Genomic DNA, 15,089 nt, shown 5'->3' on the forward strand with positions numbered 1-15,089 from the left:
TACAATTCCAAACCCACTATTAATTGACCCATAGTACACACCATACCCAGAGGTATTTAAAAGACATGGTTTAGTGGGTGCCTTGGCAGTCCTGGGGAACAGCTGGACTCGAAGGTCTTTTCCAACTTCAATGATTCTACATTTCATCTTCACTGTGAAACTTTTGCTCTAAACAGACAACCCCGAGAGAATTAGTTCACCAGTATTTAAAGGCTTATTCCAAACAAAACGTACCTAATTCCCAAGGGTTTAGCTGTAAGGAAAGCTCAGGATGTAGCCTAAACCATGATTTACAAGGCACAAGATCTGTGTTCTTATTCCATCTGAACAATTCACTTCTGTACTTAAGTTTGTCAGGAATGGTAAATGGGACTGATTGTCACATAAAAGGAAAACTATTTGACTGGATTTTTTTCCCAGTCATTTTGTGTTTTGTAGGACAAACTGCTTATAGTAAAATGAAGTATTTCGAATTTATTTCCTGATGACACTTAAGAAATTCAACAACACTAAGGATCAGGTAAGGAGAAATCAACAGAGAACAGAGATTCCTGCTCTCCTCCCTCCTTTATGCCTTCAGATTACAGGATGTTGAAGGAGTTCCGAGGTCTTACCAGAGTCACATTCCTGTTTGGTCCGATTCAAATCGGCGCCATCGTCCACGAACTGGCAAATGGAGAACAGTCTGCAGCCCCTCTGGCAGGCGTACAGCTCCTCTTCCTGGGGAGGCACAACAACAGGCTTGCATCCCTCCAGTCCAGAACAAATTGCCAGAAAACATTTTTTTGTTGTTTGGTTGGGGTTTTTTTTGTCCTCCTCCTCTCCACCAGACCTACGACCCAGCTAAACATGACCCGAAGTAAACCCAAGCCACAGCTCTGTAACACTGACATCCCTATGGATTTAATTCAAACAGAGCTCTCCATTCTGTGGTGGGCAAACCTGGAATAGCAAACTGTGTTTTGTAATTCCAATCCTACAATCCACAAAGCGAACTTTTTACCAGATGCTCATGTTTAACCCTACAAAGAGCAGAAAATCTCTGGTATCACTTAAACAGTAGAACCCAGAAGGAAAGGACAAAAAAATCCCTGATTTTGACAGTGATTACAATGTATCTACCAGACTCTAGTCAGAATCACCACAGAACTGTCAAAATAAGAGATTATCTTCTGAAGTACTACACCAGTACCCTGGTTAATTGTTTGCTGACAAACCAGCTCCAGAAACATGAATTTTTTTTATAATGAACTGAAGGGAAAAAGTGCTTTCTCACTGCAACCATTAAAATTAAGCAAATATAGAAATCCTACACCTGGTATTTCTTCTGTCCACAAAGGCAAGGGCACGGATGTGCACAGACTGGGTTCTCCACCTTGCAGAACTAAAGCCTCTGTCAGGTGAGTGTCCTACCTCTGACCACACCCTGCCACTGACCCATGAACCAGACCAACGAAACCATCACCCACTCAAATGACTGCACAGGTGGCAAACAAGACTCTGAATTAATTTAACAACCACCAAACACACCACACCTCATGTACAACCTGCTGTAAATGACCTGGCCACTGCTGAGAGCACCGGTCTGCACACTTTAAAAGGCACAAGAGCAGAAAACTGCGAATATAAATTAAAACTCAACTCTAACACTGACAAGGTGGGTGATGCTGTTGCAGAAAATGTGTTCTGTAATTTAATATCCATAGAAATCAGCTCCAGCAGACAGGTTTCTATGGCAGTCTTGATGAAGTTTGTCTTACTTTCCAGTGACAACTAAAATGATTTCCTTCAATTCCACCAGTAGTTTTGTGACAAACAGAACAAACACTAAATGTAAAGAAAGGGGTGAGTGTATTAGTCCACAGCTCCAACAACACGCACCAAAATTCAAATTCAAAAAGTAACAAAATTCAAAAGTACAATAAAACCCAAAGAAATATCAGCCTTCCTTGAACTTGACAGAGTCCTGCAAGGGAAGTAAACCAATGCACCAAAACAATGGAAATATATTAGGGTAATGTTTAGCCTTAATTTCTCGGGTTTAGTTCTTCCTCTTCACGTAGGTACCAAAACATGCCATAAGTACACATGTAAATTTACTAATATTCCAAACAACTCCCTGTTACCTGTTTCCGTGGGGATACCAATATCAGCTGCAAAATCCAACTGAATTCCACAGGAAAGCAGGCAAAGCCCTGTTACCCAACCCTGGCACTGCTCTACTTCCCTGCTATCCTCCTGTGAAATCCCAAACATGGGGTAAGAGTTCCACTTGCTACACAGCCACAGCTGATAATGAAGTTTATTGCTAATAGAGAAACAGGAAGGATTAGATTTTGGGTCCTGGATTTTCCAAATTCAGGCCTGCAGTTCAAAGCTGTGCAAAGCCTGAACCAACAGCAAACCCTGCGGTACGAAATTAAATTCCCATCGGACACTATTCCAGTATTTTCTCATGAGATAAAAAAAATTCCATGAAGGCTCTGATGAGCCACTTGTTTGTGTCACCTTTTATGCTTCATCCTTCACCACCCAAGTGCCCCACTGGCGCCCTGACTCAGGATCTCTGCCCTGCCACCAACACAGCTCTGTTTTAGTGCCCAAAATATGCAGCAGCCCAAGCCAAATTACAGCTGCCTCTTTAGGAACAGGAGGAAACAGCAACCACACCTCCCCCCCCCAAACCCACAAAAGCACCCGGGACTGACAAAACCGTGCTTTGAAAACAGCGCTTCACTGGCAAGCTGCAGCCTAACCATCTATTTCTATAGGGAAGGATCTCTTTTTAGGGACGAGACGGAGTTGCAGGGGGAGAGAGAAAAAAGAAGGGCCGCGCAGGGTCCGGGGGAGACGGTGGGGCCGGGAAGGGCCCGCCCGTACCTTGGGGTAGGTGTGCAGGGGGTAGGTCAGCTGGCAGGCGCGGTGACACGACGCCGTGTTGCCCAGCACGGAGTCGAAGGCCTCGGAGGACGAGGCGGCGGGGAGCGGCCCCGCGGCGACGGCTCCCGTCGGGAGCGCCAGGAACAGCGGCAGGAACAGCGGCAGGAACAGCGGCAGCACCGGGAGCAGGACGGAGAGGCCGCCCCGCAGCGCCGCCATCTTCGCCCCTCCGCCCCGGCACCGGCCGTCCACCGCCCCTCGCGAGATGTGACCCTCGCCCCGCGCGGGGTGTTCTGGGAGGTGTAGTCCGCGCGCGGGGCACCCCCGGCCATCCCATAGGGCATCACCGCAGGGGGGAACTACCGGACGAAAATGGCGGAATGGCCGTACTACCCACCGCGCGAGGTTTGCTGGGAGGTGTAGTCCTTGTTGCGGGACAACCTCGGCCATCCTATAGGGTCTCGCACCCGGCGGAACTACCGTGCGGAAATGGCGGGAGGGCGGCGGGTTCCGTGGGGGAGGGCGGCCAGGGCAGCATGGAGCGGTTCCTGGTGCGCAGTGCCCGCGGCCCGCGCAGCCCCCGCCCGGCCGCGGCCGAGCCCCGCAGCTGCCGGCAGGTCACCCTCGAGTCCCTCAAGGCAGGTCACCGGCGGGGGGAGCGGTCACTGGGCAGCGCGGGGTGGCGGTGGGAGGAGCGCTGTGTGGACGCCTGCGGTGCCAGCTCTGCACCGAAGTCTTGGCAGCCGTGAGATGGGATCCTCACAGGGAATAGGGAAGTGGAGCTATACAGGTGCAGAGGGCTCTGCTGCTGAGTAAGATGCATCACATCCAAAATATGAGACTCGCACTCTTTGCAGTCTGTTCTGTCAAGGTCCACGGTAAAAACAGCGAAAAAGACTGTGGATGTACAGCGTACTTGGGTCTGCATTCGTGTTCCTTAATGCTTTGTTTCTCACCTTGCTGTCTTTATTTTAAATATGAAGCAAATCTGAGCAGGATTCAGATTCTGCCAGCCTACTAAAGATAATTACCTGCCTCCCTCTTAATCCATTTTCCTATTTAGAGACATTTATACAATGGATTCCTTAAATTCAAAACACTTCTTTTCTAGCAGACGTTTGCTGTTACATGGCCAGAGTTTGGCAGATCAAGGTGAAGCCTCTTACTTTGCTTTCTGGTTACTTCAGTCTTGATTTGCAGAAGGTTTCTAATCCCAAGCAAGTATCCATGCTCCCAGGCCATCGTGTATTCTATGCTCTGGTCCATGCCATGATCAATAATTCATGTGTTGATAACAGCCCCATTAGCTGAGATCACTGTCCTTATTTATCGTAAGAATATCCCGCTTTCCTAATGGCTTTTCTCTTTCCCAGAGAGTTGTGGTTGTGGAAGACATAAAACGATGGAAGTCTATACTTGAGCTTCCCGGGCAACCAAAAGAGAACCTGATGGAGGCTTTGGAGGAGCTGAAGAAGAAAATACCATCCAAGGAAGTGTTACTTTCCACTAAAATAGGTATATCTTGTCTATCTAGACTGAATATTAGGTTGTCTTATGTCTGCTTGGTTTGTCAGTACAAAAGAGACTAGTTTGGAAGCTTTTAAAGAAATTAGTGTCACTGCCAATGAAATATTGATATCCAGCCTGCAGTTTTCAGAGATGGTACTGAAAAAGTCCAGCTGGTACTGAAAAAGCTGTCCTCTAATTCCTCCCAGGCAATACTGCATCACCCCTTTTTGTGGTCAGATTTTTGAAGAGCACTTCTTGGTCCCTGTGTTTTATTCCTTCTCCTGCTGTTTGTCAGAGTGCTCTCTTGCCATCCAAGGCGTGGTTCATTTATATAATTTGGCTGAATCTACTGGACGTGTGAGAAATTCTCCTCAGATCACCCAGAACTGCTTCTTGCATCCCTGCCCTAAGGAATCCCCAGCAGATGGGCAGCTCCTGTTAGAGCCATTAGAGCAGCCGCATCTCTAATCACAGAGCCCTTGAAAAGGAGAAGCGATCCGCCCTTTTCTCCGTCTTCTGAGCTGTGGTTTCATTTGCCACGTTCAGGCTTTATTCAGGCTTTTCTCGAGGTTTTTCCCAGTGCCTGCCTGCAGTCGGCTGGGCTGGAAGAGCCATCGAAGCCTAACAGTGACATCTCCTGGCCAAGAGCGCTTCTGGTCAGAGAAAAACACCCCTCTGAGAGCAGGAAGCTCTCTTTTGTCTCCTCGCAGAGAAAAGCCTCTTCTGCACTGGCCCTGTCGATGGGAAGGATTCTGCTTGGAGTCACCGTGGTGTTAAAATGCTACAGCCATCATCAGCAACATCTGCTTCCTTAATGGGGTTTCCAGGTGAAAACCAGGATTTTTTGTAGGCCAAGCTCACAAGCTTTCACCAGATCCAGGATCTGTGTAAAAAAATCAGCATAGCCTTGTGTTCCATAAGTGTCACTCCACACCTTGTTGACTTGGGAAGGGAATTTTCACAATTCCTTGCTAATTGCTCAGGCAAAAATCACAGCAGAAGCCAAAGAACGAGAACTCCATGCTTAATGGCTAATAAATTTATATCTGTGTTTGTGTCAGTGCTCTGGTTGTTTTGCTGACACTGCCTCAGTTAAAAATGTGTGGCTGCTTTAGCCCTGATATGATTCGGCCAGTGTCCATTGTATTTTGCCCACCTGCCAATCCCAAGGGAGCTGTTCCTGTTTTCCAGGTCACACAGTGAACAAGATGCGCAAACACTCCGATCCTGACGTGTCTGGCCTTGCCAAGGATATTTACACAGAGTGGAGAACCTTCATCAGGGACCACTCCAACAGGCCCTCAATCGAGGTCAGGAGCGATCCCAAGTCCGAGGCTTTCAGGAAGAACGCACGGAAACTGCTCTGTGAAGCCCTGGATTTGGAGGTAACGTTCAGAGCCATTTGCCTTTAGCTCAAGGAATTACTTCTTGTAGGAACAAGTTAAACCTTTCCCAGCCACAGCTACTGCCAAGCTGGTCCTGCCTGCAGAGCGGGGACAAGACCAGGTGACCTGTTCCTACTTATAGTGATTCACAGCACATCCCTATTTATGAGCAGCTTTGTTTTCAAGGCAGATAATTTTATTTTGGTTGTTAACCAAGTCAATGTGCTAATTGTAAGCAAGGTGTATTTGCTCTCATTTACATAACCAGTCAACAGATCAGTTGTGCATCTACTGCAGTTGGGCTATACAAGAGAAGGAAGTTAATAGAACATGAAGTTTTCCCTACTACTCAACAGCTGTGAAAGCAACAGTGGGACCTTTTGGGTGTTTTCTAATTAAACATTTGTAAATTTAAATCTATTGCAAAAACAGAGACAAGGTTGAAAGTATATAAAGTGGTGATAAATACCAGATCCCTCAGGTATCTTTAAGTAAATGAACAGAGCTTTGCTGTAAGGCTTAATGACTAGTTTGCTTGGTCTATGAAATGCCATAATAATTATCCTTTTTAACTTATCCATTAATTATCCTTTAAATGGCAAGTCAAGTGATAAGCACTCAAGAGTTTCAAAGCTGTGTGTTTTCTAGCTGTGAGAACAACCTCTCCAACTTCCAGTGCATCTGGATTGGGGCAGCACAGAAGGATGGTTTGCTGTAGGAATGCCTCAGAAGGGTGGGAGCTCACTTTTGCTGGGTCAAACCTAGTACTCAGAAATCACATCTATGCATGGTGATAAGACTGGAAGTAAAGTCTAAATCTGTGGAACATCAAGACTATGGTACCACTCTAAAATGAGTAGAATTGGGTAAAGCAGAGCTGCCTCTGGATAGGACTCACCTGAAAGCACAGCAAGGAAGAATAACCTGTGGGTACCACCACATGTGCAAGCAGAGCTCACAGCAGGACTTAAACTGCTCATAAAGGCAGAGGAACCAAAGAGGTCCAGCAAATGGGGAGCAGGGACACCTGAGAGGCTGACAAAAAGGAGAAGGGAAGGTGGGGCTGAGTGAATCCGAGGGACTTTTAAGTGATGGGTAGCAAAACCGGCATGGGCAAAGGACTCAGAGGAATACCACCTGGCTAACTGGAATCTCCTGCATGCAAAGCATGGGAGATTCCCCCTCACAAAAGGGAAATTAAACTAAAAGCATTTCTTTATGGGTGGGGGATTTTTTTTTCCTAAACTGTGCTAAATTACAGGTTTTGGCACATGTTGAAGCAATAACTACATAATTAACATTTAGCAAATCCCTTTCTGTGTTCTTAATTACACCTCCTTCTACACACAGAGGGCCCACATTTCCCTTTATAGCACAAGGCAGAGTTGCCAAGTGTTTGGCACATCTTAGAGTTGCTGTTGGAATTAAGTTTAAAATAGTATCCAAGGTACTTTCTATCAGCTAGACCAAAAGTGAGCTTTATGGAGACACTACAGCGTAGTCTATAATTGCAGTTGAGCTTGATACCCAAAGCTTGTCACGGATTAGTTTCCTGTTGTGATGGCAAAGTACTGCCACCCAGCTGGAGATGGGGACATGTTCCTTGCTACTGACCATGTCGCCTTGTTCCTTAATTGCTGGGGTGGAATTAAATTGCTCTTCCTGTTACACTTGTGATGGGAAGTAGATTTCCTTGAATCTAAGCTGATTAATGAAGAAACACTGAAAAGCACCAAAGTCCAATTTCAATCAGTTGGTCTCCTTATTAAATGTAAAGATCTAATTTTATACTTTGCTGTTTTCAGATTGATCACCCACTGGCTGAAAATATTGAGCGAGAAGCTTTTCATCTCTCTTCCCGCCTCATTAACGCGCCGTATCGCAGGACAGTGCGAGCTCTTGTCTTCTCATTAAAGCACAAACCTGAGATCCGAGCTGAAGTCAAGGCTGGCACACTCACTGTCCCTGCCTTTGTACAGAGCCATAAAAAGTGATCCCGAGTCAGAACTTCCTGTGCCTACAGCTCCGTAGAACAGGGAGCCCCTTCTGTGGTGAGAGGAGCGCAGGAGTGCTGACAGTGTGACTTGACTCTCCAGCACCACTCCATGAACAGGGCTGCTGGAGGGGAAAACTAATGGTGGAAGTGGTGCTGAAAATCTGACTTGCTAGAAATCCATGTGGGTTTGTTGCAGGAAAAGTTTCTTCTGCTCTGCTGTATATTTTCCATCCTTGCTGATTCACTTGGTTCTTCTTTCTGCCCCTTTGTCATGGCTCAGTTTAGCTGCATCCCTGATGTGGATCTTCAGGTGGAATCAGCTGAATAACATCAAGGAGCAACTCTGTGCTGTGCTGTTAGGAAATACTGGGAGTTCGGGGTAATTGGTCCACGGGAGGAGATTCCTAGTGGATAACTACAAATTCTAGTTAGCCCTAAATCATCCACATCTGCTGCAGCTGGGCCCTGCCTGTGGCAAGAGCTGTTTTGCCAAGCCAGGTGATTTTCCTTTGCAACATTCCAGAGTTGGATGCAAAATGGGTTTCAGTAACTTGCTCTCTATTATTCCATCAGCTCAGTCATCCTACAATTTGGGGCATTTTCTAAAGCTCTGGAGTGAAAATCAAAATGCCCCAGAGTATAGGTGCTATCTAATGCCTCTGCTGTTCAATGAGCAGCTCACTCAGCCTTCCATACCTCACTCATGATTTAAATGTGGTGCTTGTTCCTACTGCAACGTGAAAAAACTTGTAATGAATTTTCTAAATAAAATTGGGATATAAGAAAATTATTCCTTTTAAAGGCTTTTTTTTCCCTCCAAAAGGAACACGGTTCAGAATGATAACGTGAACAGATCTAAGCAACTAACTATTGTTTAAATTCCTTCCAGTTATTAAAAACTGGAAATCTTGCCTCATACTTGGTCTGATTACTTTAGTGCCACAAGTCATCTTGTTCTCCATAATCTGTGACAGACATGGTGTTTGTATCTTCACCCTAAAACGTGACTGTCTTTACTTGGATCTGCTAATTACTTTTTTCCATTGCAGACATTGGAAGAAACACCCAAAACTTACCTGAGGTGTCGAACTCCATAAATTTAATTAGGTAATAGCAGGTTCTCATAAAAATATCTAAACCCCGTTTTGTTTTGCCTGGGCCAGTGCAAGACCATTTTTTCCTGTACATATTGCAAAGGTATCCTCAAACAGCTGACTTCTCTGAAAACAAACATTTCATTTGTAGAAAACTGATGTTAGGTGTGTTGGAGGCAGAAGCTGGCAGATACATGAGTGGTGGCAGTATGGATAATATGTCAGTGAAGACCTAACACTTGTTGACCAGGCTGTAGCAAGAGATGTGAAACCCCTCAATTTACTTCTTACAAGTAATCAGCTCCGTTTCCCACTTAAATAGCTTTGAGCTGCACAGCTGTAATTGAATTCATGTATCCTGGACTGTCACAGAGGAGGTTCAGGATCAATGAACGACCCAGCTTTTGCATCAGAGCTGCAACACCAAGACCTGCAGTATTTATTTATTTTCAGCTTTCTGTTCCTGGTGCTGGACTGTTGTTTTCTCTAGTTAGGTAGCATGCGAGAAGCAAAAGTCCTGAAAATTAGGAACTTCTGGTCTAATGAAAGCCAGGCCAGAGAAGTTTCCCACACGGTCTGACCGTGCCAATATTTTTCACTTAAGAATTAACTTCAGGGATGCAGAGTTACTGTACACAAGCAGAAAACTCCCCTATAAATTTCCTCTATTTAATGGCTAATGTTTTTGCCCCACTTGTTTTCAAAGGGACTCAGTTGTATATAGCTCTGGGTCCAGCTCTTCTATCTTGATGTTAAAGCTGGCAGTAACATTTGGGCTGAGGATTCACAGACTCACCTTTGCATAAAACTGACTGTCTGGAGGAACTGGAGAAGAGTCCAGAGGGTTGGACTCAAGACCCACAGGACAGGAGGAATGCAGAGAACTAGGAACCACTTTAAGGACAAAAACAAAGGAAGGTGGAGAAAGAAGACAAAAACAGAGATGGAAAAGCAATAGGCCAAAAAGGGCTTAATTTTCCCAAAGGGTGATGCTGAATGTGACAACAGGATACTTGATATCTGGCAGTAATTAAGTTTTTAATTAGGCTTTAAAAAACAGAGTCCCCCCCTTGGACCAACCTCACCTGCACAACTGCATTTGTTTATGCCTTGGGTTACCTGCTAAATAGGTTTGCTGGGGAAACCCTTCTAGATTAAAAGGGAGGATGAAAGGGCTGAGTGGGGGCTCCCTTGTGCTTAGTTTCTCTGGCACAGCCACTTCTCTTTTTACAGGGGAAACATTGAATGAGGGCGGCACCCAATCGGGAGAAAAGTTGTACTTTTTCCCTTTTTTTCCCCTGATTAAGCCTAGCCTACAGATTTCTTTCAGCAAATGGGTACTTAAAGCTGACAGACCTCTAGAGACTTGCTGCACCTGGCAAAGAGAGGAAGGAAGCATCTTCAGTTGGTATCTTCTCCTGATCCCCCTCCCCATGCTGCTGGTGCTGGGGAATACAGGGTGGGCTCAGGGCAGCACCAGGAGGGATGGAGGAGGGAATTCACCCCTGCCAGAGCTGACTTCTGACCCTGGCTTCTGAAGAGAAAAATTTGGGAAGGCATCAGGTGACAGCTTGCTCCATTCCCCACCAGCAGGCACAGCTCAGGAGAGCTTTGTCCTGCTGCAAATTACTTGGGCAAAACAGGATGGGAGTAGACAAGACCCTCCCTGTCCTTTGGAAAGAGAGTGTGCAGCAGCTCACCTTTTTTCATCTTTCAAGAGGCTCTTCAAAGGTTTCTGCACAAAGAACCCAGACTTTTAGATCTCGTTTGCTTCTCTGGCAGCCCTGTGATATGAAGGGTTGGCAAGGCAGGAACTTTCCTCCCAAGGAAGTTAGCACACCAGGAGGGCAGGATCATAGGATGGAGCAGAAATTGGGAACTGAAGAGGAGGGATAGAGGGAAGCAGAAAAGAAGAGGTAGAGGGAGGGAATTCCCCAGCCCAACTGGCCACAGCCACCAAAGCCTTGTTCCTCCATACAGGGCCCAGCACCATTCAGGAGGATGAACTGGCATCTCACAGGATGAGACACTGAGGCATGAAGGGTCTGTGATATGCCATAGGATCCAAAAAAAGGGAAGCCTATGCCAGGGTTACACTGCAATTAATGATGCCCTAATTGTGCTGGCAGCCCCTGAACCACATCCATGGTCTCTGTCAATTAAACTAGATTATGGAATGATCCTTGCTAATTATATATTATTATCTAGCAAGCAGTTATCTCCCTATAAAGGGTGCTCCTATAATGGACAAACACTGTTCCTCTAGCACAGCCAGCCCCAGTGGCAAATAAAAAAAAAAAAAGCCAAAACCATTTTTGCTGTGGCAAATATTTTGCCTCAGCTCAACTTTTCGCATTGCAAACACTGCACTCCTGTCCCAGATGGAGGGAGGAAGAGGAGGAGGAGGAGGGCTGCAACATGCAGAACCAGCTGCAGACAGGAGGCAGGATCAAATCTGCACCCCCCAAACCTGCTGCAGAGGCATGATTGCAAGCTCAAAATCCAGCTGTGAACACTCCCATCATGGAGCAAATGCCCCACTCAGCCTCCATACACCAAAATCCCCACGAGCAGGGGGGGAGGACCTTGCTGTCCCTGGGGCTGTGATGACCGGGAAACAGGGTTTAAAATAAGCTGGGAAAACCGCTCCTGGTAAATGCCATCATTGCATTTTTAATTGTCCATATGCTTGATCCATTATGTTTTCCCAGATGGCTGGGCTGCTTGACTAGTGCCTTTTCAACTGTACCCACCAGGCATGACCCCCTCCAACTTCCCACTGCTGTTCCAGCTGCAGTACCCGGTACACGGGCAGTGAGCTCTGTCCTTCCCAGCACAGACCCCCTCTCAGTGTAACACCCACCAACCCATCCATGCCAAGGTCCTGGGGGGCCGTGACTGGCTTGGTGGAAAAGTTGCTGGTGGCCTCCTGGCCTTAAACACCAATCCTCAAGAAAACCACCCCAAGGAGCAGCAAACCCACTCCTGCTCCAGCCAACAAACTACCCTTGTGCTCGCCCCAGGGCCAGTCCCTGCTAAATTAACCATAAATGTTTGAGGAGAGGATGCAGGATTAGGGAAGCCTGGCCAGCTTCATTCCTGGCATTCCTGGGGAAAGGGAAAAATCTCCAGAGCAACCCCTGCTGTGGTGCTGCTCAGCCTCACACCAAGTGACTCCAGGGGGACAGCAGAGCATCGATACCAGCTCAGGCAAGGTTGGCACCCATCCTGCACCCCACTCCTTCCAAGCCTCACAGCTCTGGGGCCATCAGGGACACTCTGAGCCAGACTGGGTTCAGCTGCAGGGTTGGATTCAGCTGTGCTGAATTTGCAGCCTTAGCAGAGCCCTCCCACCCTAAGGCTCCTCTCGGCTACTCATAGCCATCACAGTTGCACCTGAATGGAGTTGCTCCAGGTGCCACGGGATTTTCCAAGGCTGCCAGGTTCTCGTGGTGTGGATCATGACATCATGTGCTTGCTGGGCTCCCCAGTGGGATGGCCAGTCCTGCCCAATGCTCCAGGGCAGGGGGAGCAGGGTCTTGTGCCAGCAGCAGTGCCCATTTTGGGGCACTTCCACCCTTGCTGCATTTGTCCAACTCAGCAGTGCAAAAGCACAACCCCCTTCAGCACACCCCACCAGGGTGACACATCAGGAAAACCTTCTGGTAAATAGAGAAAAAATGGAAAGCATGGCTGGGATTTTTCGGATATTTTAGCTCAGCTTCTCTCCGGTGGGAGCAATTCCCCCAGGGAAGGAGACGAATAAACCAGTTGATCTCCTGGGGGCTCTTCCAGTCCTGTTTTCTATGATCTACAATTTTCCAACAGTTCTTCACTTGATTTGCACTCAGACGTTTGCAGAGGGATAATGGAGGCTCTCCCTCCTGCACAACAGCAAAGCCTTTGTCTGCTCCAGAGAGATGCGACTCCATGTCCATAAGCAAAGCCAGGCAATGGGGTGGCTGCATCCAGCCCGGCACAGTCGAGTCATCATGCTCTAAATAAATAATCAGATGAGTAACAGGAGCACTCCCTGTGCCTGCTGCTCTCCTGCTTGCTCGGGAAGCACCAAGCAAACGCTAAAGAGGGAAACTGAGGCCTGATGTGTGAGGACCACAGTCACGGTTGAGGGAAGGACCACTGGTGATGGATTCCTGATATCTCTGCCCCTCATCTGAGCGGCTTTTACATGAGAAGAAGGATTTGTTTCACAAAGTGACCAGGGCAGTCCCTCTCTCTGGGCTGTGTGCTTGCACTGTCCCCTTCCCCAGCTGGTGTGTCAGGGAAGAGGTGGTTTAACAGGGAATGTCAATGAGCAAATTCCTGCAGAGCAGGGAGAGACTGGATGCCTAAACCTAATGGAGAAAATCAGAGTCTGAGACACGGCGGAGGATGACTGGAGGCTGAGAGGGCCGTTGTTCAGCCAGCACCAGAGGCTTTCCTTGCTCAGAGCAGGATGATCGGTTTGAGTGGTTCGCTGCTGGTGGCAGCTGCAGCTGCAAATGCGGGCAGAAACAAGCTGGGAAAAGTCTTTTGTAAACATTCAAGTCGCATTAATCACCCCATCCATGAGCCCCTGGATAACACCCTGCAGGGCTGGGGGTGCTGGGGATCCCCTTGGCTCAGGGAGCAGAGCTGCTCCCACAGCACCAGTCCTGCATCCACAGGGGTGTGCAGGTGAATGCTGCACCCAGGGATGCTCAGGCAACTTTGAACCGGAGCCAGAGCTGGAAACCCTCCCTGGGGTGAGTGCAGCAGTGGTCCCTTCTGCTGCTGGACCCTGGGACCTGGTCCAACTCCTTATTTGAGTGCAATACCAACAGCTACCCAGAAAAGCATTTTTCCGTGCAAATTGCGAGGTGCTGGAGGCTCCAGATGGGCAAGGAGGTGCCTGTCCTGCAGGCAAGGGCTGGATGCTGCTGGGTGCTGAGAGCTCCCCACCAGACACGAGCGGCTGCAACAGTCACCTGTTTCAGCAAAATCTGGGCCACCAAGAAGGTTAATTATATCTTTAAGTTTCTTTCAGTTGTCAAATCTTGTAACTGTGGTCTCAAGCTGACAGTTCTATACCCAGCAATTAACCGGCAGCGAAGCTCTGCAGGCAGCGTGGGGGGGTCTGTCCTTGTTTCCCATCTACATACACAACAGGCTCTCAAAACATTGCCTTAATGGAGCTTAACAGGACTGGCAAATATTTCCTTCAGAAATCTTGCATTTGGTGACGTGTTGCACCAACAAACACCAAATCAATCCTAAGGAGGGCTCCTCGTTAGGAGGCATGTGCAGATTTGTGCCTTCTTCCCTCCCCAGACACCCTCTCAGGCATCCGCGGGCTGGTGCAATCCAGGAGGAAAAGCTGCTCAAGCATCATCCTTTTCCTTTGCTGCTGCTTCCCCTGATGCCCTGATGTACAGAACTGTCCCAGAGGGAAGCAGGACATCGGTCAGGGTAGCCTTTCACTGGTGGGACTATCCTGTCAGTCCCTGCTAAATGCTGGATTCAGCAGCAAGAGGGGTTTGCTGTGCTGTGCAATGCTTTTCAGAGATACCCAGTCCCCTCCTTAGGATTCATTCACATTTAGAGACAGCACCAAAAAAATGGCTCCTGGATTTCCCACTGCCCTCAAGCTCCATTTTTTGCCCCTGATCAACTATGCTGGGGCATTTTAAGATCTCTCCCTGCACCGCAGTGTGTTTTACACAGGCTGGAGTGGGGGTAGCCCCTACACAGGCTCCCAGGGCTGTGTGCACCCTGCTTCCACAGCAAGATTTCCTGTGGCTTTGCCATATGCTGGCTCTGACCCACACTAGGATGAACACAGACTGTTCTGTGACAGCCACCCCCTCTGTGATGCTGAAGGGGAATGTCCTTTGTGTTGGGATGGCACAAGAGGCAGGCAGGGGCTATTCAGCCATCCAGCAGGGCTCATGATGAGGATCCCCAGTTTTCTGGAGGGGCAGGTGACCACAGGACTCCTATTTTCGTGCTCTTGGGTTGTTGAGCTCACCATCTGCAGGGACTAGGGGTGGAGGTCTGGTATCACTGAGGTCCCAGAGAAGCCAGCCCCTCCTGCCAAGGCCATCTTTACAGGATTACAAAAACCTCCACACTCCAGCATCTCAGGCTCCATGGCACCACAGCCTGCCAAGCCACAACAGGATTTGCTCATGTTTTCAGACCTCAGGAGTGAGACTGGTACAGAGTTCACAGCAGTGGGCACCTCAA

At 47.9% G+C, this 15,089-nt stretch overlaps 2 protein-coding genes across 2 annotated transcripts in view; one reads left to right on the forward strand and one right to left on the reverse strand.

Moving 5' to 3' along the window:
• TMEM59 (transmembrane protein 59) overlaps positions 1-3,135 on the reverse strand; it is an 8,405-nt gene extending 5,270 nt beyond the window's left edge. The window contains exons 1-2 of the mRNA XM_017805292.1: positions 2,881-3,135; positions 586-720 (exon numbers count right to left, since the gene is read on the reverse strand). Coding sequence (XP_017660781.1) covers positions 586-720; positions 2,881-3,099 — 354 coding nt within the window. The 5' untranslated portion in view covers positions 3,100-3,135. The remainder of the gene's footprint in view (positions 1-585; positions 721-2,880) is intronic.
• A 266-nt stretch (positions 3,136-3,401) lies between these two features.
• On the forward strand, positions 3,402-8,545 carry TCEANC2 (transcription elongation factor A N-terminal and central domain containing 2). Its single transcript, XM_017805577.1, has 4 exons — positions 3,402-3,518; positions 4,254-4,395; positions 5,581-5,774; positions 7,580-8,545. Exons 1-4 carry the CDS (start codon positions 3,417-3,419, stop codon positions 7,766-7,768), a joined length of 627 nt encoding a protein of 208 aa, XP_017661066.1. The 5' UTR covers positions 3,402-3,416; the 3' UTR covers positions 7,769-8,545.
• The last annotated feature ends 6,544 nt before the right edge of the window (positions 8,546-15,089 follow it).

Source organism: Lepidothrix coronata, unplaced genomic scaffold (genome assembly GCF_001604755.1).
Source record: "Lepidothrix coronata isolate B3197 unplaced genomic scaffold, Lepidothrix_coronata-1.0 Scaffold12, whole genome shotgun sequence".
Lineage (NCBI taxonomy): Eukaryota > Metazoa > Chordata > Aves > Passeriformes > Pipridae > Lepidothrix > Lepidothrix coronata.